Source organism: Myotis myotis, unplaced genomic scaffold (genome assembly GCF_014108235.1).
Source record: "Myotis myotis isolate mMyoMyo1 unplaced genomic scaffold, mMyoMyo1.p scaffold_m19_p_3, whole genome shotgun sequence".
NCBI lineage: Eukaryota > Metazoa > Chordata > Mammalia > Chiroptera > Vespertilionidae > Myotis > Myotis myotis.
This window is the reverse complement of record NW_023416335.1, coordinates 140,757,406-140,782,814: the sequence shown is the minus strand read 5'-3', so window position 1 is coordinate 140,782,814 and position 25,409 is coordinate 140,757,406. Positions and strand designations below refer to the sequence as shown.

At 33.0% G+C, this 25,409-nt stretch overlaps 1 protein-coding gene across 2 annotated transcripts in view; it reads left to right on the top strand.

The window, feature by feature from the left end:
- The window catches only part of ZDHHC17 (zinc finger DHHC-type palmitoyltransferase 17), an 84,035-nt gene that overhangs the window by 28,563 nt on the left and 30,063 nt on the right, over nucleotides 1-25,409 (top strand). For both annotated transcript variants that reach the window (XM_036297697.1, XM_036297696.1), the window contains exons 4-8: nucleotides 9,120-9,197; nucleotides 10,019-10,163; nucleotides 15,171-15,235; nucleotides 15,886-16,048; nucleotides 23,077-23,202. In XM_036297697.1, coding sequence (XP_036153590.1) covers nucleotides 9,120-9,197; nucleotides 10,019-10,163; nucleotides 15,171-15,235; nucleotides 15,886-16,048; nucleotides 23,077-23,202 — 577 coding nt within the window. The remainder of the gene's footprint in view (nucleotides 1-9,119; nucleotides 9,198-10,018; nucleotides 10,164-15,170; nucleotides 15,236-15,885; nucleotides 16,049-23,076; nucleotides 23,203-25,409) is intronic.

Genomic DNA, 25,409 nt, shown 5'->3' with positions numbered 1-25,409 from the left:
GTTAATCTGCTGGTTTAGTATTACTAACAGATAGTTAAATAAGCAAGAGTCAGATGATAGAAATCTTAGTCAGTCTGTTTTAATAGTCATAATTTGGACATAAGACCTTTAGATAAAGACAAATTTGAAAAGAACTGCTTGCAAGTGTGCAGTTAAGTACAGCACACAGAGTCTACAGTCAAGGAAGATATTAATGTCACATAGAATAATTCATTTGCACCTAGAGTTCTAAAGAAAGATTAAGCAAGTAATATCTAAAGCATTGAACTCCATGAATCACTTTCTTCCAGAGAGCATGTTTTCATTTTATTCTTTTTTTTCCTTTATGTATCTCTAACCGTCGTCCCTTTACTTTCACTGTGGGTCTCCTAGTATCAAATTCTGCTCATGGGACAATGTTTTCTGTGTGTGTGTGTGTGTGTTTAATCCTCATCCGAGGATATATTTACATTGATTTTAGAGAGAGGAAGGAAGAGAGAGAAACATCATTGTGAGAGAGAAACATTGATTGGTTGCCTCCTGAATGTACCCTGACTGGGGATTGAACCTACAACCTAGGTGTGTGCCCTGACCTGAAATTGAACCCACAACCTTTTGATGGATTGGATGACCCTCCAACGCAGGAAAATGTTTTTAATCTTCATTAGTGAAGGAAATTTTCACATAGTATAGAAATGTAGGTTGACAGCTTTTGTTTGTTTTATTTTTAAAATATTCCACTGTTTTCTGGCTTCTTTTACTTTTGAGAAATCAGTCTTTTTTTTTTTTTTTGTGCCCCAACCAGAAATCAAACCTGAGACCCTTCAGTCCGCAGGCTGACGCTCTATCCACTGAGCCAAGCCAGCTGGGGTGAGAAATCAGTCTTAAGTATTGTGCTTATGGAGGCTTTCTGTTTTTCCTGGATGTTTTAGGATTTTCTTTTTGTTTCTGGTTTTTTGCAGTTTCATGATGATGTATTCTTGATTGTATGGATTGATGTTTTCATCAGTTCTGAAAATAATCTCAGTCATATTTCTTCACATATCACTCTGCCCCATTCGCTTTTTGCTCTCTTTCTGGAAAACCAGTTAAATGTCTGTTTGACCTTTTCATTGTATACTGCCTCTTATCCTCTCTTCTCTGTGTGTGTTCTCTTCTTTAGTCTCTGCTTCATTTTGGAAACTTCTGACTTATCTTGCAGTTCATTCTCTGTTTATGTATAATCTGCTATTAAATATATTCATTGTGTTTTAATTTTGTTTATTTTTAAGTTCTAGAATTTTTTAAAAAATATGTGATACTTAAATATTTGTTCCTGAAATTTTCTATCTTGTTTTATATACTTGGACATAGTAAATATAGTTTCTTTATAATCTGTCTGAGAATATATAACATTTTGAGTCTGTGTGGGTCTGTATCTGTTATATTGTTGTGTGCCTGACTATCTTTGAATATGTATTAGACATTGTGTTTGAAAAATTATTTGTTGAGTAAGTTGAGGCCTAAGATGAGAAGATTTCTACTGGTATTTGCTTACGCTAGCCCCAACTTTAACTTAATTTTAAGGCTTTAGATTTTCTGGATCACTCAAGTGGCTGAAGACCATGCTAAAGCCAGTTTTATTTCTGGTTCTTAATTACTGCTACAGTGCAGCCTTTTGGAGTCCCAACCATTGTCTCTAAGGTAGATGGTGTCCAAGTGGTTTTCTAACTTCTCTAGGTTTTAACCCTTTCCTGAATCTTGGCCTCATATATGCTCTTACTCTTCTTAGGCTTTGCTTTTTAGGAAATGTTTTTTAAATTTCATTGAGCTTTTTAGTTTTCTTTAATGTGAGGGTTGGCTCAGATTATATCTAGCCTTCCACAACCTCTAGTTTTTTCAATTAATACATTTTAATCAAAATAGTACATAAATGATTTGGAAAAATCAAATAGTACTTAAAGGGTTACAATGGGAGACAGCAATCTCTCCCTACTCTCTGAGTCCTGTATCCCCAAAGTAACCCTTTTCAATACGTTAGCTATTTCTTTCAGTATTCACTCTTGTATTTTATATATTTGTATTGCTACTTTTATCTAGAATATTATTTTCTTTACACAAATGATAGTAAACACTATTCTGCCTTTTCATTTAATTTATATATCTTTGAGATTTTCCAGATTAGTACAAATATAGTTGCATTATTCTTTTTTTAAACTGTGTAATATTCAATTATATGGATTTAATTCATGAATGGTTTCCCTATAGTTGATTCTGATATTTTTACTAGTACAAACAGTGCTGTACTTGTTCACATATCATTGTGCTTATGTTCATATCTACCTTTAGAATTCTTAGGAGTAAGAAAGTTAGAAAGATGAATTTTGAATTTTAATGAATATTGCTAACTTCTATACTATTATTTTTTGATTTATCAGTTATTATATTTTGACTTTCTTCTTTGGGATAACTAGATGTCCTAGATCACCTCACCACGAATACTTCTTCCTTCACCTCTGTTATAGATTTAGTTAAATCATTATGCAAAGTTTAAATTGTTAGTACATAAATTCTCACTGCTAACCCCAGGAGTCTTCTATGATTATCTGTTCTTTCCTGTAAAAATCTGTTTTTTGTCTGAAGTAACATTTGCTTCATTTAAAAAATATATATATTTTTATTGATTTCAGAGAGGAAGGAAGAGGGAGAGAGAGATAGAAACATCCATGATGAGAGAGAATCATTGATCGGCTGCCTCCTGCAAGTCCCCCACTGGGGATTGAGCCCACAACCCGGGCATGTGCCCTTGACCGGAATTGAACCTGGGACCTTTCAGTTCGCAAGCTGATGCTCTCTGCCCACTGAGCCAAACCACCTGGGGCCAGGTGCTTCATTTTTAAAAATTGGTTCAATTTGCTATATGTCATAACTAATTCTTACTATACTCTTAGTCAGAACTGTAAAACCCCTCTATATGCAAACAGTATCAGATCATTTATCAGTTCTTCCTGGATTTCCACCTTTCTGCTCCAGCCCAAACTGTTTGCCCTTTAAAGCTACTATATAACAATTGTCTTAAGACTTTCCTTTGCCATTGTCCTGAGAAATCCCTTTGCTCCAGTGTTGCTCTGTTTCCTGACCTCAGGTTTTTATCTTTATTGCTTTGCTCCCTAGTTTTAGTAGAGCACATTTCCTGATAGCTTGCTGAGGGAGAGAATGATTGGGAGGTAAATGTTTTGAAGTTACACTATCTTCTGACCTCATACCTTATTGGTTGTTTGTCTGAGCATAGATTTCTAGATTAAAAGTCGTTTTCTCTGAATTTTAAAACATTACTTTGTTATTTTCTTGCTCTAAGTATTATAGTGAGATACATTTGATTTCATTTTATTGATCAAAAATTCACTTTTGTCTTGTGTTTAGAAATATATAAGGAAGTTTGAAGTGAGAAATACAGATAAAAAGTCTTGATGCTACATGCCTTACAAATTGTTCCAAACCACGTATGGATTAGTGAGGTTACAAAATAAAGTCAGTAACTATAGAGTGAGTTAAAAATTATAGTGTCTGTGTATATTATATTTTCAGGTGGGTAAGCTTAATTTCTTACAGTACATAGTCTAGCAAGTTACTTTTCTAAAACAAACATATGCTGAGTAAATATAGTTTTCACTAACAACTGGTATTCATAGCCTCAAGATTAATTTTTACTATTGGGTTTGGAATTACCCCCTACTTAAAAACTCCAACATATTACTTCTATTTCATGGATGCTGGCAGAAGATACATGACTCAAGTAGAGACAAAGGACTTGATTATTCATAGCATAGCAAATAGCATGAACATAGTATTTGCATAGGACCCTCTTGCTCTTTAGGTCCTATAAGAGTGGCTTGATATTGCCCAGATGGATGCAGCACACACAGCAGGTTTGTGTTGCAGCTTGGGGAATTCATTTCTTTATAGTAAGTGGTAAGCAAGCTTGCTCTTTGTCCCAGAGGAAGACGTTACCTCATCTCTAAAGGCTGCTTGATGCAAACACAGCTCGGAGAAATGGCCTGTGTAAAGAGTGGGTAGGGCCTTGCATTTTTGGTATACCTAGCAAGACATGGGAGCACAAGAGACCCATGGACAAGTGTCTCTTCTAACAGTTAACATTTTATCAGACTGTGTATTAAAGGAACTTACCACAAGCAAAGTAGTTGGGTCACCTTCATGATGATGATATATAAAGTAAATGTACTTTGGAAAGGAGGAGATACTCAGCCTGGATAGGTTTATATTCCTAATTAATGTCTTCAATTACAAGTCTTTCAACTATTTCTCAGCTTTTACCTTAATAATAATAAAATAGAAAAGATTAGCTCAACCTCTTGTCTTCAGCAGTCTGTTGTTACCTTAAAGATCTTCATTAACAACAACTAACAATGCATGAGTGTCTGATTTCAAGTCAAGGCTTTATTAAGAAATACTAGAGGCCTGGTGCACAGAATTCGTGCATGGGTTGGGTCCCTAGGCCTGGCCAGCGATCAGGGCGGTTCAGGTTCCTTGCCCTCCCTGCCTCCTCCTATCCTTGTTCCCTCAGCACACCGCACCAGCCATGTTCTGTGCCAGCCCTTGGTGGTCAGCGCACGTCACAGCAAGTGATCAAACTCCCAGTCTCCAGGTCGAACTCCTGAGGGGACACTTTGCATATTAGCCGTTTATATTTATAGATGGCCTTTATTAAAAAATATGGAGCTTATAATTTTCTGAGAACAAACTATGTGTGTGGCTTATTACTCTTGACAACATGTAATTTTTTTCTTTAACCCCAATTTTGTGAAAGTTTATTGTGCATTGATGGGTTTTTATTTATTTAAAAATGCAATTTATGGCCATTAATTTGCCACTTTTAGCCTAGAAATTTGCCTTTTTAGTTTAGGGAAGAATTTTTGCATTGTGCCCTCAAGAGAGCCTCATTTTCATTTTCTGTTTTTTTCTTTCAGGAACTCTTACTTGTTAGATACTGGAACCAACCAAATTAATTTTTTTTCTTTTTCTAGCTTTATTCTAGCTACCTTTTGTCTCCCAGTATAGCAATTATACTTTGAAGAGAGTTTCTTAATTTATCTTCTAGTCCCTCTTTTTATTTCTAATTATATCTAACACATTTTCAGTTTTTAAGCAGTTATTCTGTTTCCCCCTATCTTTAAAGAAAAACTTGGTTCTTTTATCATAGGTATATAGTCTCTTATTTTTTTGGAGGCTATTAATTGTAACTTTTGTTGTGTTAAGTTTTTCTTCTCTGTATATTATCTATTTTAGGCTTGTTTTATTTTGGTCTTCTTCCATATTTGAACTTTCACTTAATTGTCTAGTCCTATTTGGCCATTCATATTTAGGAGAGACATAAAAAACCTGATTATGCCCTGACCAGTGTGGCTAAGTTGGTTGGATGTTGTCTAATGCATTGAAAGGCTACCAGTTTGATTCCCCATCAGGGCACATGCCAAGGTTGCAGGCTTTGTCTCCAGGAGGCAGCCAATCGATGGTTCGCTTTTTTACCCTCTTCCTTCTTCTTTCTTTAAAAACCAATAAAAATCTTAAAAAAACAACAACCCTGGAAGCTGTGAGGCTTAGAGAATTTACATTAGGAGCCTCCCAAATGTCCGTTTCTGGAGGTTTTTCTCTGGGGTTGTTCAGTTGCTCTAGAAGAATCTTCTAATTTGTGGGATGGGCCTAACCATCTGTCTAGCTACCTGCTGACCAGAGCAAGGAAAATGGCTTGGAATTCTTGTTGTTCAGTATGTAAACTCTCACTGGATTGCTACATTTTTAGTAAAATGTTTTATATGGTTCTTTGACTTAATTCCCAGAGGCTCAAACTTCTTGGGTAAAGGTGCACAGAAAACACCTTTTGGCAAACACTGATGATTGACTATTAAAATCAGCATGGGCCTAGCCCAGTGATGGCGAACCTATGACATGCGTGTCAGAGGTGACACGCGAACTCATTCTTTTGGTTGATTTTTCTTTGTTAAATGGCATTTAAATATATAAAATAAATATCAAAAATATAAATCTTTGTTTTACTATGGTTGCAAATATCAAAAAATTTCTATATGTGACATGGCACCAGAGTTAAGTTAGGGTTTTTCAAAATGCTGATATGCCGAGCTCAAAAGGTTCGCCATCACTGGCCTAGCCTATGGTTGGCAAACTGTGGCTCGCGAGCCACATGCGGCTCTTTGGCCCCTTGAGTGTGGCTCTTCCACAAAATACCACGTGCGGGCGCGCGTACAGTGCGATTGAAACTTCGTGGCCCATGCGCAGAAGTCGGTTTTTGGCCTGGGCGAGTCTGTTTTGGAGAAGTACTGTTGATATTTGGCTCTGTTGACTAATGAGTTTGCCGACCACTGGTAAATTGAAGCCTAAGTCACCACCATACCATGAAGTTTAAGGATGCAAGAATGAATCAGAACTTTAAGAGTTTGAATTACTACTACAATAATATTAAAAATTTGAGTAGTCACATTTTAAGATTTAGCAGTATAGTGTACACTGTACTGTTAAATCAGTGAATACTTTTCTTTCAGCTGCTTGATTGCTTCCATGTCACTAAAATGCCTATTTGTGATGTTAAATAAATACTTTCATGGAGTGTATAGGTCAGAAAACAATTTTTTAGTAACTTATATTGACTTTCAGCCAGTGTTTATGTTTACAGTCCAGCTTCTTATTACTTTCTTTGGAGGTAACAATTGACTTTAATCTCTTAGCTTTTCTAGGGTTTTATAATATATTCTGGTTTGCTTCTCATTGGTGTCCCCCTCTGGAGACATTTGAGTATTAGCAATTTGCTTTTCATTTTTCGAATGCTTGTTGATATCTCTTGTTCATTGATGGTCCTTTCTCAATACCTAGGGATCATTAGTATTTGCAATAGCATTCCATGATAATAACTTTTTTCTAGTATTGCAGGAAAATTCTAGTTTAAAAATAAGTATATGATCTTCTCAGGAGTATAGTTTTGAGCTAGGGTTTTATAGCTACAAAGAATAACATGTTATAAAATACTAGAGGCCCGATGCACAAAATTCGTGCACTCAGGGCAGGGGGAGGTTGCCTTAGCCAGGCCTGTGCCCTCTTGCAGTCTGGGAGCCCTCAGGGGGTGTCTGAGTGGGCCTAAGCCATCACTCGGACAGACTTAGCACTGCTGTGGAGGCTGGAGGGGCTCTCGCCATGGCCGCTGTGCTTGCCAGTTGTGAGCCCGGCTTCTGGCTGAGCAGTGTTCCCGCTGTGGGAGTGCACTGACCACCAGGGGGGCAGCTCCTGTGTTGAGTATCTGCCCCCTGGTGGCCAGTGTGCATCATAGCGACCGGTCATTCCACTGTTGGGTCGATTTGCATATTACCCTTTTATTATATAGGATAGTAGTACTTCTCTTTCAGGACTTTATAATGAAAAGGTGTAATAGGAGTGATTCTTTTTTAGCATGGAGGAAAAAAAATTCCCCCATCCTATTGAAAACAAAGTTATATTTTAAAACCATGTTGGAAATTGCTTATTGTCCTAGGCCTAGAAAGTATTTGAAATGTGAGTAAAAATAATTCTCTGGAACAGATATATTGACTATAGAGAAGGCAATCAAATTTATTTGTTTTAATCTCAGTTGAAATTTTTCGGAAAATATTTTCTATCAAATCTATTCTTTTGAGCTGTACTTTTCTTTGGGCTCAAGAAATAATTTTTAGCTATTATATAATCTCTGCCAGGTACCTTAAGAAGCAATTTAGGATTAGTTAAATGTCTGTGTTCAGATTACAAACGTTCTGTATTTTTGTTCTAATTTACGGAATTTAAAACTGTGATATTTTGGACAGAAAATATTTTAGTATGGAAATATTTTAAGTTACTTCAAACTATTTTACATGATAGAGTGGAGTTGGACTCCTCACTGCACAATGCTTTATAAGCACCAGTTTAATAAATATTTATATAAAGCAGAAAATTTCTGAATCAAGCATGTAAATATGAATATATTAAATGTTTAGAATTGTGTATATTAAGAGTGATTGCATTAAACTTACAACAATTTAAGAGCCCCTGTAATATACATACATCAGCAAGCATTTGACATTAAAATGCCTTAAATCAGCAGTAACCAGCCTTTCAGATCTCATGGACCACCAGAGGTCTGTGGACCACCGGTTGGCGATCGCTGCTTCAAAAGTTTCCTTAAACTAGAGGTTGCCAACCTTTTGGACCTCACGGACCACCAGTAAATCATTTACTATATTCAAGAGCCATTGCATTGATAATTCTTAAAGCAAGTATTATAAGAAGCAGCTAAGTCTTATTCATTTCACAGGGTATCAAGGTGCTATGACACTAATATATTAAGCAGTGAGGTTGCTCTTTCTTTTTTTAAAAAAAGCAACACAGCTTTAAAGTCATAACAAACAAGGCATCATAAAAAAAAAAAAACCTTTATGCTATACTTTATAATTTACAAAATTCTTTCATGTGTATTGTTTGACTTAGTCTACAGTAAACTTGTGAGGGAAGTAAAGCTTAATAATCTGAGTGTCTTCTGCCCATAGACTGTCTAACAGGGGTGGGCAAACTTTTTGACTCGAGGGCCACAATGGGTTCTTAAACTGGACCGGAGGGCTGGAACAAAAGCATGGATGGAGTGTTTGTGTGAACTAATATAAATTCAAAGTAAACGTCATTACATAAAAGGGTACGGTCTTTTTTTTCAATAGTTTTATTCATTTCAAACGGTCCCGCGGGCCGTAGTTTGCCCACGGCTGACTCTAGCATGTTATACAGCTCTCCTAATTCCAAGATCTGCTGCTTTCTGAACCAAGTCTTTGGGGTTCTCTGACTGCTTTGTTTTTTGTTTTTTCTTGCTTGCTTTTTCACATGATTGTTATTTGGTATTGCTATTACCAAATTGTAATTTTTTTCCTTTTACTTCTAGAACAAAAGAAGGTGATGTGTTTGATATAAAATTCTGCTAAATATATTTTTTAAACTCTCACAAATGATCATTTATCTTTAAAGGCATAAACTAGTTTGAGATCTAAAATGAAAAACATTTTTCTTTTTTTTACATAATTTCTTAAAAATTGAAAATGAAAGTTGTCTAAATTATTTAAAATTTTGTCTTATAGATACTACATTTCGAAAGGTGCTATTGTGGATCAGCTTGGAGGAGACCTAAATTCAACTCCATTGCATTGGGCCACAAGGTTTAAATCTGCTTCTGGATTTATTTTTCCTTTTGGTTTTTTTATTAGTCTGTAACTAAGCAACTTTTTTAATGATATGCTATAATGAATAGGAAAACGTATTATGCCAATAGTATTAGCATCATTATACTAATGTATTGCTGTTCAATGTTACCTGCATTAGGATAAAAGTTAAAGACATAACAAATAAGGCACCATAAAAAAAACCTTTATGTTATACTTTATAATTTACAAAATTCTTTCATGTGTATTGTTTGACTTAGTCTACAGTAAACTTGTGAGGTAAGTAAAGCTTAATAATCTGAGTGTCTTCTGCCCATAGACTGTCTAGCATGTTATACAGCTCTCCTAATTCCAAGACTCTATCTGCTGCTTTCTGAACCAAGTTAGGTTCAGAAAGTTTATTGTCCAAAATGTCCTTAGGGAATGAACTATGTTTATGTTAATCCAGTTAGTTATATGATTGGGTTAAACTTTAAACTTGTAAATGTAATAATACTTTTGCAGCCTATATATATTACAATTAAAGAAGTTGCCCAGTTTATCAAACAATTACTATCATGGTGGAATATAGTAACTATTTATTACAGATTTAAAGAAGTTATGAGTATCTAAATTTCCAAGGACAGTTATTCCAGTTAAGAATTAAGAACCATAAACCCTAAATGTATCTTGACACATATGCCTGTTATAAAATAATTCTAAAGGTATTTGTGTTATCTTTTTTTTTTTTACCATTACCCTGTTTAAAAAAAAGATCTTTCCAGAGGATACTATTTGAAATAACTGTATATCTAACTGTTTATTCTTTTATGTTTTAGACAAGGACATCTATCTATGGTTGTGCAACTAATGAAATATGGTGCAGATCCTTCATTAATTGATGGAGAAGGATGTAGCTGTATTCATCTGGCTGCTCAATTTGGACATACCTCAATTGTTGCTTATCTCATTGCAAAAGGACAGGTAAAAAAATCACAATGGTGGATTTTAATCAGATGTTCTTCATGGTTTAAATGCCTGATATCATTGGTGTTACAAATGTAATAACCTGGTAATATTTAAATAATACTTTCTGATGGATGAAGAGAAGAAATAAATATATACAGTAATTAGTTTGATATTCAGCTATGTGATACTTTATGTAGTTAACATAAAAATAAGGAAGATAATCATGAACACATAATAGTCCATTAAGTTGGGCTTTTTTATTTCCGAGAGTGACAGAGGTGAATCCCAGAAAGTAAGGAAGAAAATTTAGGTATTTTAAAAACTATATCATCTGAATTCATTTAAACTTTTTGAACATATTACTGGCTATTTTCTATATTAAGTACCTCTCGAGGGAGGTAAATTCTTTTAAGATCAGTTTTTTAGTTTCTGCTAAATAAAATAATGCTGCTTCACACATGCCAAAAAACGTCTCATGATTTAAGTGGTTTGTCTGATTTTTCTTGAATGTACATTGACTATAATCATGTTACATATTATAAGTTTATATTTATCATGTTTTTGTAATAAATGTATTTTGTTAAAAGTAATGCCACTCAGTTTTTCTTTCATGTATTTTTTCTGGTTATGCTTAAATATTAGTTTTATAGCTAAGGATCTCATTATAAGAGTAAGACAAATGATTTGAGTTGATTGTAATTAACCTATATTTATTTTAATTTAAACTATTATGCTGATTTAGAATTTGAATAGTATTTATTTTATGAATCCCTTAAGGTATTTGTTGTTGGCAGTGTCAAGCAATGACAGTTGTGTTTGTGCATTATCGCTTAGGAAAAGAGGCATAAACTGTTTAAGTTAATTTCTGGAAGGGGGAGTTTATTTATTACTGTGTTAACAAACTACCCCAAAATCGATGGCTTAAGAACAACACCAGAATTTATTATATTTCACAGTTCTGTGGTTTGGCCTTGACTAGGTGGTTCTTGTGATAATCACTGGGAGCTGCAGTCATTTGGGAGCTCAGCTGAGCTAGAGGGTAGCTCACTTAAACATACTTTGTACCTTGGTAGGAATGGCTAAAAGGCTGGGCTCAACTGGAATGCTGAGACAGCTTGGCCTCTGTCTTTTTCTCCATGCAGTCTCAGACCTTCTCCACAGTACCCTCCCCTTGCGCCCCCTGCCTGCAGTGTGGTCTCTGCAGCAGGGGAAGTGGACTTATGGTGGCTCAGAGGTCCCAACAGAACAGAAGTAGAAGCTGTTTTGCCTTTTTTAAGTCTTAGGTCTTGAACTGGCACAGCAGCATGTCTCCATTTTTTCAGTTACAGCAAGTGACGGAGCCGGACCATGTGCAAAGTGGTAACGCAAGGGCTTGAATACCAGGAGGTGAGGTTTACTGGGGGCCATCATTGGAGACCAAAAACAGGGGATTATCCTTGTTCTCCCACAGTTTCTTCTAGACTGCTGGTTGGAGGAGTAGATAGTGCCATAGCATATGACAATATCTTTAATGACTTTCTGTATTACAGATATAATTTCATATTACTCATTTTTTTCTTTCAGTTTTTAACTAGGTAAGAAAAGTGTAAATCTTTGAGTCTTCCTAGTCTTTTTGTTAGTGCATTAATTTTAGAATTTGGATGATTTCAGCAATCTTTTCCAAGCATGTCAAACGTGTGGCCTGCGGGTAGGCTATAAAATTATTAAAGAGCAATGGTTTCTATCTGTCATGGTACTTTTTGTATAATAAATGCATGATGATGGTGATAAATGTCTTTCAAATAATTACTCTTTTTCATAAGTAAGTTATTTTTCTGCTTACAGCAGTAACACATGCATAATTAAATTATTCAAACATAATAGAAGAGTATGAGTTAGAAAATGAAATCTTACTTCTCCTTCCCCTTTATTCCCCAATGAGGTTACTTCCTTTAACAGTTTCATATATATTTTCCCAGCATCTTTTACCTTGTATACTCTAATATGTTGTAAAGCACACCCCTCTAACGTGCATTACATTATACTTTGAATGGGGTCCAAAGTCCTTCCTTGGCCTATGTGATGTAGCCCTGGATACCTCTTGAACTTAACTTCTGCCATCTTACTCTGCTTTAATTATCCCAGTCATGCTATTTCTTGAGCAACTCTGATATGTTATTGTCTTAGGGCCTTTGTGTTTGCTGTTTCTTCTGCTCAGTAAATCCTTTATTCAGATAGTCACACAATTCTCTCTCTTCAATCAGTGTTCAAACAAATTTTATTAGTTTTGATTAGTTCCGAAGTATAAGCAGTAATAAGTATATTTTTATTTCTTCTTTCTCTTCTCTTTCACTGACTTTAGTCAATAATACTGTTTTTTCGTAGTACTAACTTTGTTCTGATAAATATAACTACATTTCTGTTACTTGATTTTTCAGCTTTAAATAACATCCTTTGAGTTATAACTATTACAGTTTAGGCACTCATCATACTTTTTTTCAACCTTCTTTTTCTATTCCCTTCCCCCCATTTTTTGTTAATTGGAGCAATTTTACATTTTTAGGACAAATAACATTTCCATACAGTTTGTCATTCTATTCTTCACAAATGTTTCATTTTAGTTATACCATTAAATATATTTAGTGCTCACTACCAATTCTTTTGGATGATTTTCAGGAGAAAAAGGGAAAATGCTAAGTTACGGATCCCTGTTAATCATGGAATTCCCATAAGCTATTGATCTGGGCTTGTTAATTCTTCCTAATAGAGAATACCCATACATCCAGGCTGTAATTGGAAAAGAAGTACCAAGTTTTAAATCCTGAGCCAAAGAGAGAAAAGGTTGAATTTCATTTTTCTTTTAAGTACTCTAGAGATGTGACATAATTTTACATTTTTTATTTATTGATATTTTTAATGCCATCACTTTTTTAAAAGGATATGAAAAGACTTACAAAAAGGAAGAAGAAATCTAAACATAATAATTTACCTGTTTGTTTTAATTGGGCATCAGATTTAGTTGAGCTTTCTTGAAACCATGACAGCTGAAGGAAGTAAAATAAGATAAAGTACTTAACTCCCCTGTAATAAACAAGGAAGCTTGCCATTTTTTAGAGAAGATTTTTTAATTAAAAAAAATCAATGTATATAGTATTGGAAATATTGTGTGAGGTTACATGAAATGTTCCCCAAAATATTTAAAGTAAATCCAGAAATGGGTTTATAATAGATAAGGCATAGCATTTAATTACATTATTCATGATGAGGCACTAAACTAATGACAACGTCCAAACATGTGTGTTCTAGTTTGTCTAATGTAGTGGTTCTCAGCTTTTTTTCTGCCTCAATACACTTGGATAATATTGACATTTGAGACATACTCCCATCAGTAATAATGGCTCACAGAGAACTGCTGCATAGAGATATGTATTTTACAGTGTACTCACTGTAAATCTGCTCTCTCTCCACTGACTGGTAATTAGATAACAGGTCAGATTAGAACTGCTGATTTAATGTAATTCAGGAGTGGGTGATGGGGAAAGGGGGAAGAGGAAACTTAATATTTGTTGAATGTCTGTTATGTTCCAGGCTTTGGACTAGGTGCTTTACACATAGGATTCCATTTAATCATTACAAGGGTCTTATAGCCATTATTTGTATTTATATTTTTAGATGAGGAAGCTGAGGCTTAGAATTAAAGTAATTTTTCCAGTCTTATAGCTATTAAGTGGTAGAGCTAGGAATTCATAACCATGTCTGTCTTATTCTAAAGCCTGTGTCTTTTCCAGGAGTAGATGAATAAACATGTCTTTTCATTTAATGAATGATTTTTTATCATCTACTGTGCTGGGCACTGAGAATATGTGAATTTAACATAATTTTGATCCTCAGATAACTCGTAGTTAATGAGACAGATGCTTTGGTCATATAGGTTAATGGGTCCAGATTGGAGTGAATTAGGAGAGAGAATTTTAGGGAAGTGAAACTGATAGAATCCCTGATACATCAGAATGTCTTGTCTTGAAGTTAGACTTGGCTAATTAGGGAAGAGTTTTGGTTGAGCAGGTGATAGTTTTCATTTCAGTTTGCTTGAAAAAACACACAAAAAACTAAGCAAAGGGCTGGGGCAGGGGGTGGGGGGAAGCGGGGGAAGATAGTGCCAAGTAAAGCAAAAAGTTGGGTAGTAGAAGAAAAGTAATCATGATTTACTACATGATTTTGCTGGGAATAGTCATATTTTTATAATAATGTAAATATAAATGTTTTAGAACCAAAATTACAATTCTCTTGAGAGGAAAGAACAAGAAAGGTATATACTTGTGATGGCGCAGGGAGAGGAGAGAAATTCTCATTTTGCAAACTGACGGGGTCTCAGAAGATAATGTCTAAAATTGAAAAATCAAAAAGTAGCAATTTAAGCATTTTATTTTAAGATATGGAGGTAAATACCAAAATAATGGACTGAAAGGTGAAAATAGTGAGGAGTAAGGCAGAGAACTGCTTTATCACCACGAACTTTGCAGAATTATTTAACTCTAAAAATGTATATGCATAATGATAGACTGAAGAGAAAACACTAAATTTATTTAATTGTTTAAAAAGATAGGCCTTTTATTCATTGTTTTGAAATGCCTAGGAATAAACAGAGTTTTATTATTCCCTTTTATTATGAATTAGTATAAATTAAGTTTTTTAAAGACTTTAATCATTTAATCTATCTTTTATGGCTGAAAGATGAAGAGTAGGTTAAGATCTTTAAATGCAAAACATTGAAAGGCTGATTAATAATGCATCTTAAAAAGGAAAACTATAAATATATGTTAAATATATCTTTAATATATACATCAATTAAATATTTACATACACATTAAAATAATTAGTGACTGTGAATAGTTTTACTTTGAAGTTAAGAAAAAAAGTTTCATAAATCACCCATGATTAAGTAATGTTATATTGGCTTCTCCTATGATATGTAAATTAGATTTTTTCAAGTAAATTGTTTAAGAATTTAGTGATTTTTTTTTTTTTTTTTTACTTTATCAGGATGTAGATATGATGGATCAGAATGGAATGACACCTTTAATGTGGGCAGCTTATAGAACACATAGGTATGTATGCATTATAAAATACTTATTCATATCATTTTCAGCATAATAAAATGTAAATAGTTGAAAAGAGAAAGCAGTTAATGTTATACTTGTTAATACTTAAATTTTTCATTATGAATACATAGTATATGACAAATAACCTTTTTGGATGTTTGAGTCTCTATGCTTACCCTTACCTTAGTAATGTAGTACCTTAATCTATTTTCTTTCAACAATTTCTAAGAATGGAAGAGGATTTTATCTTTTTTTAAAAAGCAGTGAATTTTTTCACGTTATTTGCCTATTGACAAGTTTTATATATTAGTAAGTTGCCTTAAATCATTTTTGGAACAATCCAGATTTATACTTTAAAAATATAATTGTTTAATTATATAGATATTAAAGACATAATTCCAAGATCAAAAAAAGAAAATATCAGGACCAAGTATGCTCTCTCTTAGAACTGTATTACTTTATATAGTATTTCACATACTTAATATTTCATATTAAAATGTTATCTCATTTGTGATTATAAAGTTGTTGAGTATAGGTTAGATTAGAAGTGTTCCAAGATGGAATGCGAATACAAACACAGGCAGTTTAGTATCTGTAATGATTTCTATAATTGAAATTAGGGTTGTTGTTGTTGTTGTTTCTTTTTTCCTTTTCAGTGTGGATCCAACTAGATTGCTTTTAACATTCAATGTTTCAGTTAACCTTGGTGACAAGTATCACAAAAACACTGCTTTGCATTGGTCAGTACTAGCAGGGAATACCACAGTCATTAGTCTTCTTCTGGAAGCTGGAGCTAATGTTGATGCCCAGAATATCAAGGTAAAAGTATCCTATATTTATTATGCTATGTAAAATGTGGTTATAAGAAACAAATTTCTCAATAAACCAGGTTTTTTCACAAACTGTCAAAGATGAAGAAACTTCTTATTTAAGCTCAACTATTTGCCTTCATGCAAGAAATTTTTTTTTGAAAGACTGGTTTATTTACTTTCCTCTTTTAGTATTGAAGTAATTTTCAGATTTTGGTGGCCTTTTCATTAGTGAATTCTTATTACTTTTGGAAATTATATAATCTGTATTTCAATAGCTGAAGGGAATAGTGTTTTGGTTTCTTTAAGAAGATCATTACAGAGAATCACAAGTTTATACTTAAACCACATTACCCGTAATAACTTTTAGTAATTCCTTGACTAGGTCATTTATTGTCTTTTATGTTAAAGGTCAAAACCTTTAAATTTGATAAACACCTTTGTGATGTTTATAAAGAGAACCTCTCTCCTCCAAATGCTGGACTAATCCAGGAAAAGTACACAAAATTATCTAAGCAAAGCTCAATTATCATTTATACTCTGAGCATTTTGAAATTTGTAGATATTTTATGGATATTTGTAAGAATGTTCTTTTGGTAGTCTTAAATTTTGGGTAAACATTCTCATTTTTAAAGCTTAAGGATCTACCCTGTTTTTTAGCAACAGATTTTGTGAAATGACTTTAAACTTTTATATTTTTAAATGTTTTTATTGCTTTTAGAGAGAGCAGGAGAAGGCTAGAGACCTAGAAACATTGATGAGAGAGAAACATCATCAATTGGCTGCCTCCTGCACACCCATATTGGGATCAAGCCTGCAACCTGGGCATGTGCCCTGACTGGGAATCAAATCAGGGACCTCTTTGTTCATGGGTTGATGCTCAACTACTGAGCCACACCAGCCGGGCTTAACTTTTAAACATCATCTTTTAGTAATGTGTATTCATAAATAACTTTGTGTCAATGACAAGTGTTCTTTAATTTGACTATAAACCATAATATTTTCTGAATCATGTTTTTTAAATTTCTAAGGGATATGTGGTAATTAACTATGAAAAGGGTTCAAGCACATAATACTATGAAATGGCAATCAAAAAGTAGGTTATCTCCTGCTGGATCAGGGCATCTGTTTATGTCTCTCTTGTACTACTCTACAAGTGAAGCTTAAATACTAAATGAAATAGCTTAGACTAGATATAAGGTGCTAATGTAGTTAATATAACCAATATTTAGAAATGAGTCTAATTAAAAATATTTAAAAGTAAGTATCACATACCTTATTGGAAACTAAGAAATTTTTTAAAAAACAGACACATTTTCTTTATCTTTAAAAAAAAAAAGAAGTTCTTGTTCCTACCCAAAGTGATAAGAGCAGTCTTGTCTGCAAATTAACATGTCATAGTGCCTGACACATGATAGGCACCCTTAAATATTTGGTGACGGACTGAATGATGATTTGTGTATTCTTGAGCTTTACTCTTAGTTTTCATGACTTAGTTAATATACTTTTCTGCTACTCTGAAGTTATGGGGATAAAATTTTGCTTTTCCATACATTTTTAAATAGGAAATTCTGAAAGGTTCACAACACTGTAATTAGTAAGTTAGGGATTAAGACCTAAAGTATAAGGAAGGAGGAGTTTGACTAAATCTGACCAATATTCCTATAAGAAAAAAAGTCAGTGAGATTACCTTATATTTTATAACCTGAATTGTTTTAGAGTGCTATTTTTATTCTTTCTTTTCTTTTGCTACCAGTCATTCCTAGAGTAATTATGCCTCCAAATACATTTTAAGATTTTTAGCATTATATTATTGAAAAGATAGAACTAGTTTCAATATGGCAAATAGTGAATCTTCATAGACTGCCAAGAGCCATATCAGTATTAAAATTGCGGTAATGCCAAGGAATTATGACAAGATGACTACCCCATTCTGGAGTTGGAAACTAGTAGCGTATATATTTTGAGCATTTAAAAATATCATTCTATTCATATAAAATTTTAGATAATTTCTTTTTTATTATGATTTTTAAGAAGTTGAGGTGTGGTTTGTAAATTTAATGTCTTTTCAAATAAATAGTGAACATTTGCACTCCACATTAACCATTGCATAAGCTTTTGATTAGTCTTAGTAAGAGAAGTAATCTATAATGAATTTACACAGAAAAGTAATGGTAAGAATAGAGATATTTGAAAAGATTTAAATGGTTTGAGCCTCATATTTTTAATATTTTCTAGGCTCAGACACATGAATTATTTGGTGCCAAGATAGGATAAATGAATGTAGCTTCCTTAACAAGTACAGTTCATGTGAATACTTTGCAGAATCTAGTGTCAATAATTAAGATAATTATTGTGCCTGTAGAACTTTGTCATAATATTTTTTTTAGTCACTTTCTTTCTATGAAGATTTTCATTTTATCTGACCTGTACAATCAGGGTTATTTATTGATAAGAATATTTTAAATGTAATTAATTCCCTAATAGTTTCTGGAGGGACATTATTTTTAAAGAAAGTCTAAGGAGTTGCTTCAGTTGCTCAGGGAACATTTATACTTTCCGAGTAAAAATAATCTTTTTATCTACACTGGTAGAAAAGTAGATTTCTGTTTTAGAATGCACTTTTTATGTAATTAAAATAAGTATCAGGTGCCTATTCTACTGGAATCTGACATTCCTAATATGCTGAAGCCTAGTCACCACCTTCTAAAGGAAGCCATTTATTTATTCAACAATGTTCAATGCTGTGAAGTCACAGTATTTAAGAAAGATGAAGTCCCTCTTCTCTCAGAATTTACATTGTATTGAGAGAATAGACAATAGTAAATTAAACACAAATGCACACATAGACAAATGGAGTAGAGTGATGAGGGCTGATGGAGCCACATCATGTGAGAGGGATTTGTGAAAGTCTCTGAGGAGATGACATTTGCTGTGAACTTGTCGGATGAAAAGGACTCAATTATGCAGATATTTGGGAAAAAACTTACCGTGTGAGCAAGCATGTCAAACTCGTGGCTGCATGCGGCTCACAACGAATATTTTTGTGGCCCAGCCAATATAAAGGTGTGAGCAGTTATTTACAATTATGAAAGGAAATAAGTCTCCTGTCAGATCCAGAATTACTGACATTCACCTTGTGTCAGTTTTGAAAGTAATCACTGCGAACAAGATTTCCCCCGAAGTAGGAAAGATAGTAGCAGAGAAGAGATGCCAGTATCAGAAAGAAAACATTAATTTTATCATTGCTCTTGTTCTTTTTTTTTTATACTATACTTTTCAAAATAAATCTATGTTTCTATGAGAATTGAAGCTTTTGTTTTTTTGTGGCCCACATAAACTTAAACCTTATTTATTTGGCCCGTGTTAGCTTTGTGATGTAGAGGAAACTGCAAGTGCAAGGCCTAGGGATAATGAATAAGCCAGGAATTAGCTTGGCATGTTAGAGGTGCAAAAATGATGGCCTGGACCAATAGCAGTGAACAAGGGAGTGAAGCCACGGAGAGAAGCAGGTGCCAGATTTTACAGGGCCATGATAAGGAGCTTGAATTGTATTCTCAGTCATGAAAAACAAAAGGAAGGATTTATGTAGGCTGGCTATATAATCTTTGTGTTTTAAATATTTTTAAAAGATTACTTTAGTTGCTGTAGGAAGAATAGCATCAAAGAATTAAGAAAATGGAAGGGATGGATGAAGATCAGTTAGGCCAGTGGTTGGCAAACTCATTAGTCAACAGTGCCAAATATCAACAGTACAACGATTGAAATTTCTTTTGAGAGCCAGATTTTTTAAACTTAAACTATATAGGTAGGTACATTGTTAACTTTATTAGGGTACTGCTAAGGCTTAGGAAGAGCCACACTCAAGAGACCAAAGAGCCGCATGTGGCTTGCGAGCCACAGTTTGCCGACCACGGAGTTAGGCTATTGCAACTCTAATCATTTAGGTTAGCTTATTGTAGGAGTAGAGATAATGATAAATGAGTTGATTTGGAAATGACAGAGTAGAAATGAAGAGGAAAATTAGATATGAAGGTGAAAGAAAATAGCATTGATGGTACGTTTTGGTTTGAATAATTGAATGTCTTGTGATATAAAGGTTGTGAAGACTGAAGGAAAACTTTTCTGGGGTGAAGGTGATAGGAATTGGTTCCGCTTTACTCATATTTAATTTGAGTGGTGTCTTTTACTTATGTGGAATGCCAAGCTAATTAAATAAACTTAAATTGCTGCAAAGTTTGAAAGGGAAAAGTTTATTAATTTAAAAAAAAACAGTTAAGATTCTTTGTCCAGGAATTTGACAAGTAAAGTTGATTTATACCTGTATATTTTTACATTTTTTTATTTCAAGTCTTAAAGAAAGAGTTTGTTAATAATCATGAATTATGACAAAAAGATGTAACCTACAAATCTGGAAATGGCTTTAATAGCCAGTAAAAGTTACATTCTTTAAAGAATATGATAAATTATACTTTGTGTTATAATAGTTATATAACTATTAGCTGATCCTCTTCTAAAATAACTATTTTCTAAATAAGGCGAAGCTTAAGTTGCTTAGAAATCTGTCTTTATATTAACTAGGTATTTACCCTTGTAAATGAGTAATTTGACTAAAGAATTCAATTCTTTTAATGTATAAACACGTGATTACTCTATCAAAAGAAGATAGAACTTATTTTGGAGACAATTAATATTAAATAGTAGGTAACTTTAAAGTGGCTACTTTGATCCCTAGAAGGATTAGAAAAGGCTATATACCCCAGACTAGAGGTTCTTAATTTTGATTAGGGGGTGGATCCATGGACCTCTGAAATTATTATTAAAAAATTAAATTTCAGCTTTTCTAGAAGACTTTCATCTGATGACTTAAAAAAATTCAGAACCTGGATAATAGTTACGTAAGATAAATTTGAATTTTAAGTACTAACAATGGGGGGAGTTATTTGGGAATACTAAGATTTTTTTTAAATGACCTATGTAGTTATCCTTTTTTATGGTAACATCTTATTTGTGAGTTTAAAAAAATATTTTACCCCCTTGCACATCTTTTTGGTTATGCAGATAAATATAGATGAATTGGGTATTGAGAAAACAATCTTGGAGTAATGCCCAAGCATTTGTAATTTTTTTCTTTCTAAAATGATCAAAGGACATAAATTTTAGCTTTCGAAGAATGTAAAATTACTGAGCCTCGTTAATTAACATATTGGAAGACTCATATAGTTTTTTTGAAATGAGGTAAGAAACTGTTTTTAGAAAGTAGTTGTATTAAGTAGTTTTTTCTTAAGCACCTGACCTAGATGGTCTCCAAGGAAGAATTTTCCTTCATTTTAATAATGAAATTCAACCTAACTTAGGCAAAGTATTATCTTTCAACTTCCACCTTCCATAATGTTTATTTATATGACCAAAATCCTTGAAGAATTTCTTTTATTACAAGTCACATCGTCCATAAATACTCCATTTAAGAGATGTTATTGTTTACTATTTTAGCTAACACATGGAGTGATCAAATAAAGACTTGATTCGGAACCCTGGTTTTAATACAGTTCTTTAAATTAATTGCTTGTTTATTTTACCAGCTGAATAAAAGAACTATACAAAAGCAGTCAGTTGACTAGAGGAGTAGTTGAAAGATTTCTTAAAGCTCCCTCCATCTTTTTATCTAGGCAATCCCTAGGTGTCACATGGCCCTCTAGTGGAAGGGATGCTCAGCTGGACCGAGGCAACTGCAGAATATTCTCTGGGAGTTGTTATCCAAGGGATTGCTTTTATTCAGGTAATCTTTATAGTTTGGATTAATTAGCTGGTTCTAACAACTTAGGTGATAGAATCTTTGAATAGGTAAGGAGATATTTAAAAGTAAATATTCCTATTTGTGGAAGACCCACCTAGATTAGCCTGTTCCTAATTAAATACAATTGCTCTTTTTATTAAAGGATTGGTTGGGCTTTCTGTTGTTATTTTGGTGTTGTTATAGTTGTTGCTATTGGTGGTAGTGGTGTGTTTATTTTTTTGTTTGCTTTTTAAAATTTTTTAGGTTTTTAAAAAAATAAACTACTTCATACTTGATAATCATCCCTCATAAGTAAGGCACCCCGAGGCTCCTTATTCCTTTATTTTCATCTAGTTTTTAAAATTAAAATGTTAATATTTTTTCTTCTTTTTAAAGTAATTTTAAATATTCATTGATACATTCTTGAACTTTTGGCAAATTTGGAAAATGTTTTATTTCACATTTATACTGGAAGTAATAGATAAATAGTGGAAAATATTAAAATAGATATGTAGGTGTTTGATTAATTTAAAGGAAAATATTTAAAATTAATACAGGCATAAAGAAGCATAGATCTAGAATTAGGGACGCTATTTCTTGTTTCTTACTTCCTTTAAAAGGTTTTAGTTCTGTTCACTTATATTCCTTGGCATTCTTTTTCTTGAGATAAAAGGGAAATACAAGTTCATAACTTGAGGTTCACTCTTTTTTGGTTACTGCTCTTATTCTCTTTGGAAATTTCTACGGGTGAATGAATTTAAGGTGATCAAGAATGGCAATACAACAGTAGTAGAAGTAGAAGTTGATTTTTTTTATCCCTGTATTCATCTTCAGACTTTTGTCATCATTGAAATTAAACTGAAAGAGTTCTGAAAATTTGGTAATATAGCAGGATGTTATGTAGCAATAACTATTACTAATGAAACCTTTAATGAATATGAAATAACTGCTAAACTGTGTGATAGTCTCTGATCCAGCAGGTACTAAAATACCTACTTTTTGATTTGCTCTCTGATATAAGCCAAATTGCAAGCACAAATAGAATCTATATGAGTAAATTCATTTTTTGATTGTACCTTGAATGGGAAAGCATAAGTAATATTTAATGATTTTTAGATTCTTCTAGTAGTTGGCTGCCCAGTGTAAAAACAGTAATGAACTAATATGCAGTCAATTTATTTTTATAGATGTGCTTTAAAAGTTAGTAACTAAAATATTTTGTTTTTATTATTAATATGAATTTCTTCCACTTATATTATCAGGGTGAATCAGCACTTGATTTGGCAAAGCAGAGAAAAAATGTCTGGATGATCAACCATTTGCAAGAGGCAAGACAAGCAAAAGGATATGATAATCCATCTTTCCTTAGAAAACTGAAAGCTGATAAGGTAAGTTAATGACTGAAAATTTTCAAATATATAGTGTTTTTAAGATTTATAAGTATACTTTCTTTTTTCAAAAATTTTTTTTATTGATTTCAGAGAGGAAGGGAGAGGGAGCAAGAGATAGAAACATCAATGATGAGAGAGAATCATTGATCAGCTGCCTCTTGCATGCCCTGTACTGGGGATCTGGGGATTGAGCCTGCAACCAGGGCATATGCCCTTGACCAGAATTGAACCTGAGACCCTTCAGTCTGCAGCTCTATCCACTGAGCCAAACCGGTGAGGGCAAGCATAATTTTTTCTCATGAGCATTTATAGCTTTTAATTTTGACACTGGCCAATATAATATTTAAATATTTCACCCAGCATACAATGAAGGTAGATAACAAAGGCTCTGCCTATTTGGCTGATGGTCTATTTGTGTTATCTGATAATTAAGAAGGGTATATGTGAGATTGCTTAAATCTCACAAATTTTAGTTCATTGATTCAGCTGGCCTTAGTTAAGTAATTGATAAAAGTTTTTCCTGTTTAAGTACATTTTTTAATATGATAGTCAATTGTAAAAAATCTTAGTCCCAATACATATCTTTTTTAACTACTCACAAGTCTACCTCTAATTAAGTTAAGCTTTTCATTCTTTTGTGATGTTGTAACTTTTTTCAAAGAGAGGAAATCTATTTTTTCACTTCTCTATAGAAATCCCATTTTAGACCTTTCATATACCTTTAATTATAAACTGTGTGACTTTTGGCTCAGTTGCCCATTTGTATTTATATGATTTCAAAACCAAGAACATTTTCCCAAAAGAGTTGGCATTCCTTAAAAATTTCCCTTAAAAAAATAGCTGATTGACAATTTCTTTTATATGCCTAAACAATTGACAAGGTATTTGCTAACTTCTCCATAGTTAAAACTTGAATGGCATACATATCTTATGCATGTCTTCCTCAGGTTGTTCCAGTGGTAAAACTATTTGTGTAAAGTTAATATTGGTCTGTCTGTTATCAGAACAAAATGACAAGTTTTGAATAAAGGGAAACACGCTTGAAAGCATGCCTCATTTACTTGTAGTTCAGACTTCCTTAATGAGCTGAAAAGTTCATTGGTGTATTATATAGGCATCAGAAGAATTTAATTTATAGTTTATAAACTTGCCTATTTTCTATGCTATAGTTGAGAATAATGAACAATTTCTGCAAGTTATGTTAACTCTTATTTCACCATTAGTTATGATATAAATGTGGTTTATTATTTATTTTCTTTGGTTTTGCTCTATCCTCCACGCTTTAGAGCAGTTTTGCTCAGCAGAGTGAAAATGGCTGATGTCTTATAATAACTAGGCTAGTAATTAAAGTATTACTTTGGGATGTCTCATAATCTTTGTGCTTTCATTTGTTTAGTATAACTATTCTAAAGTTTTTTTTTAATATATTGTCAGATGAAAATGACATTGTAAATTCTAGATATTCATTAACATGCAATAATGAACTATATATCAGGTTTGTGTGTTGGAATATGATCTGTTTTAAAAAAAGAGCTTCATTAAAAATTTTAGCACAGTTTTACTAACATTTATATATTATTGTGATTAGTTCAGAAGTCTAGTATTCCTGTGTTTTTTGTTTTGTTTTGACTTAGTAGCCTTAAATATATTACCTTTTTAAAAAGGTTACTAGATTAAAAATAGGTGATGATTAGGGGCTTTGTGGAATTAAGTACTTGTAATTATGTAGACTATTCTTTTCCCATCTCAAATTAGAGAAATGTAAATCATGATCATGACTTGATTTGCTAGTCTGTAAAGTATATTCTGTATTTAAAACTAAGAAGACAGTAAGACCTAAGATTCAAGAGTATATGCCAAAAATAAGTCATTCCAAAAGGGAAAAAGATTTTTTTTTTGACAGTGCTATTAAGACAATTAGATATGGAAGGAATTTTGATTTTAGAACTTGGGTTTTTAAAGTTAGAAAATTTTAGACAGGCAGATATATGGTTAAACAACTTGCTTAATGAAAAGTTAGATAAAATGTCTAAATTAGTATTTCTGCACATTTAAAAATCCATGATCCCTTTTGTTAACAGTGGATATCTCACAATACCTTCTTTTTTAATGTTGTTTATTGATTATGTGAAAATAAACCCGGGAATATGAAGTACATGTACTTTTCCCTGTTCCTCCCTCTAAGTAACTAAAAAACCTGGACA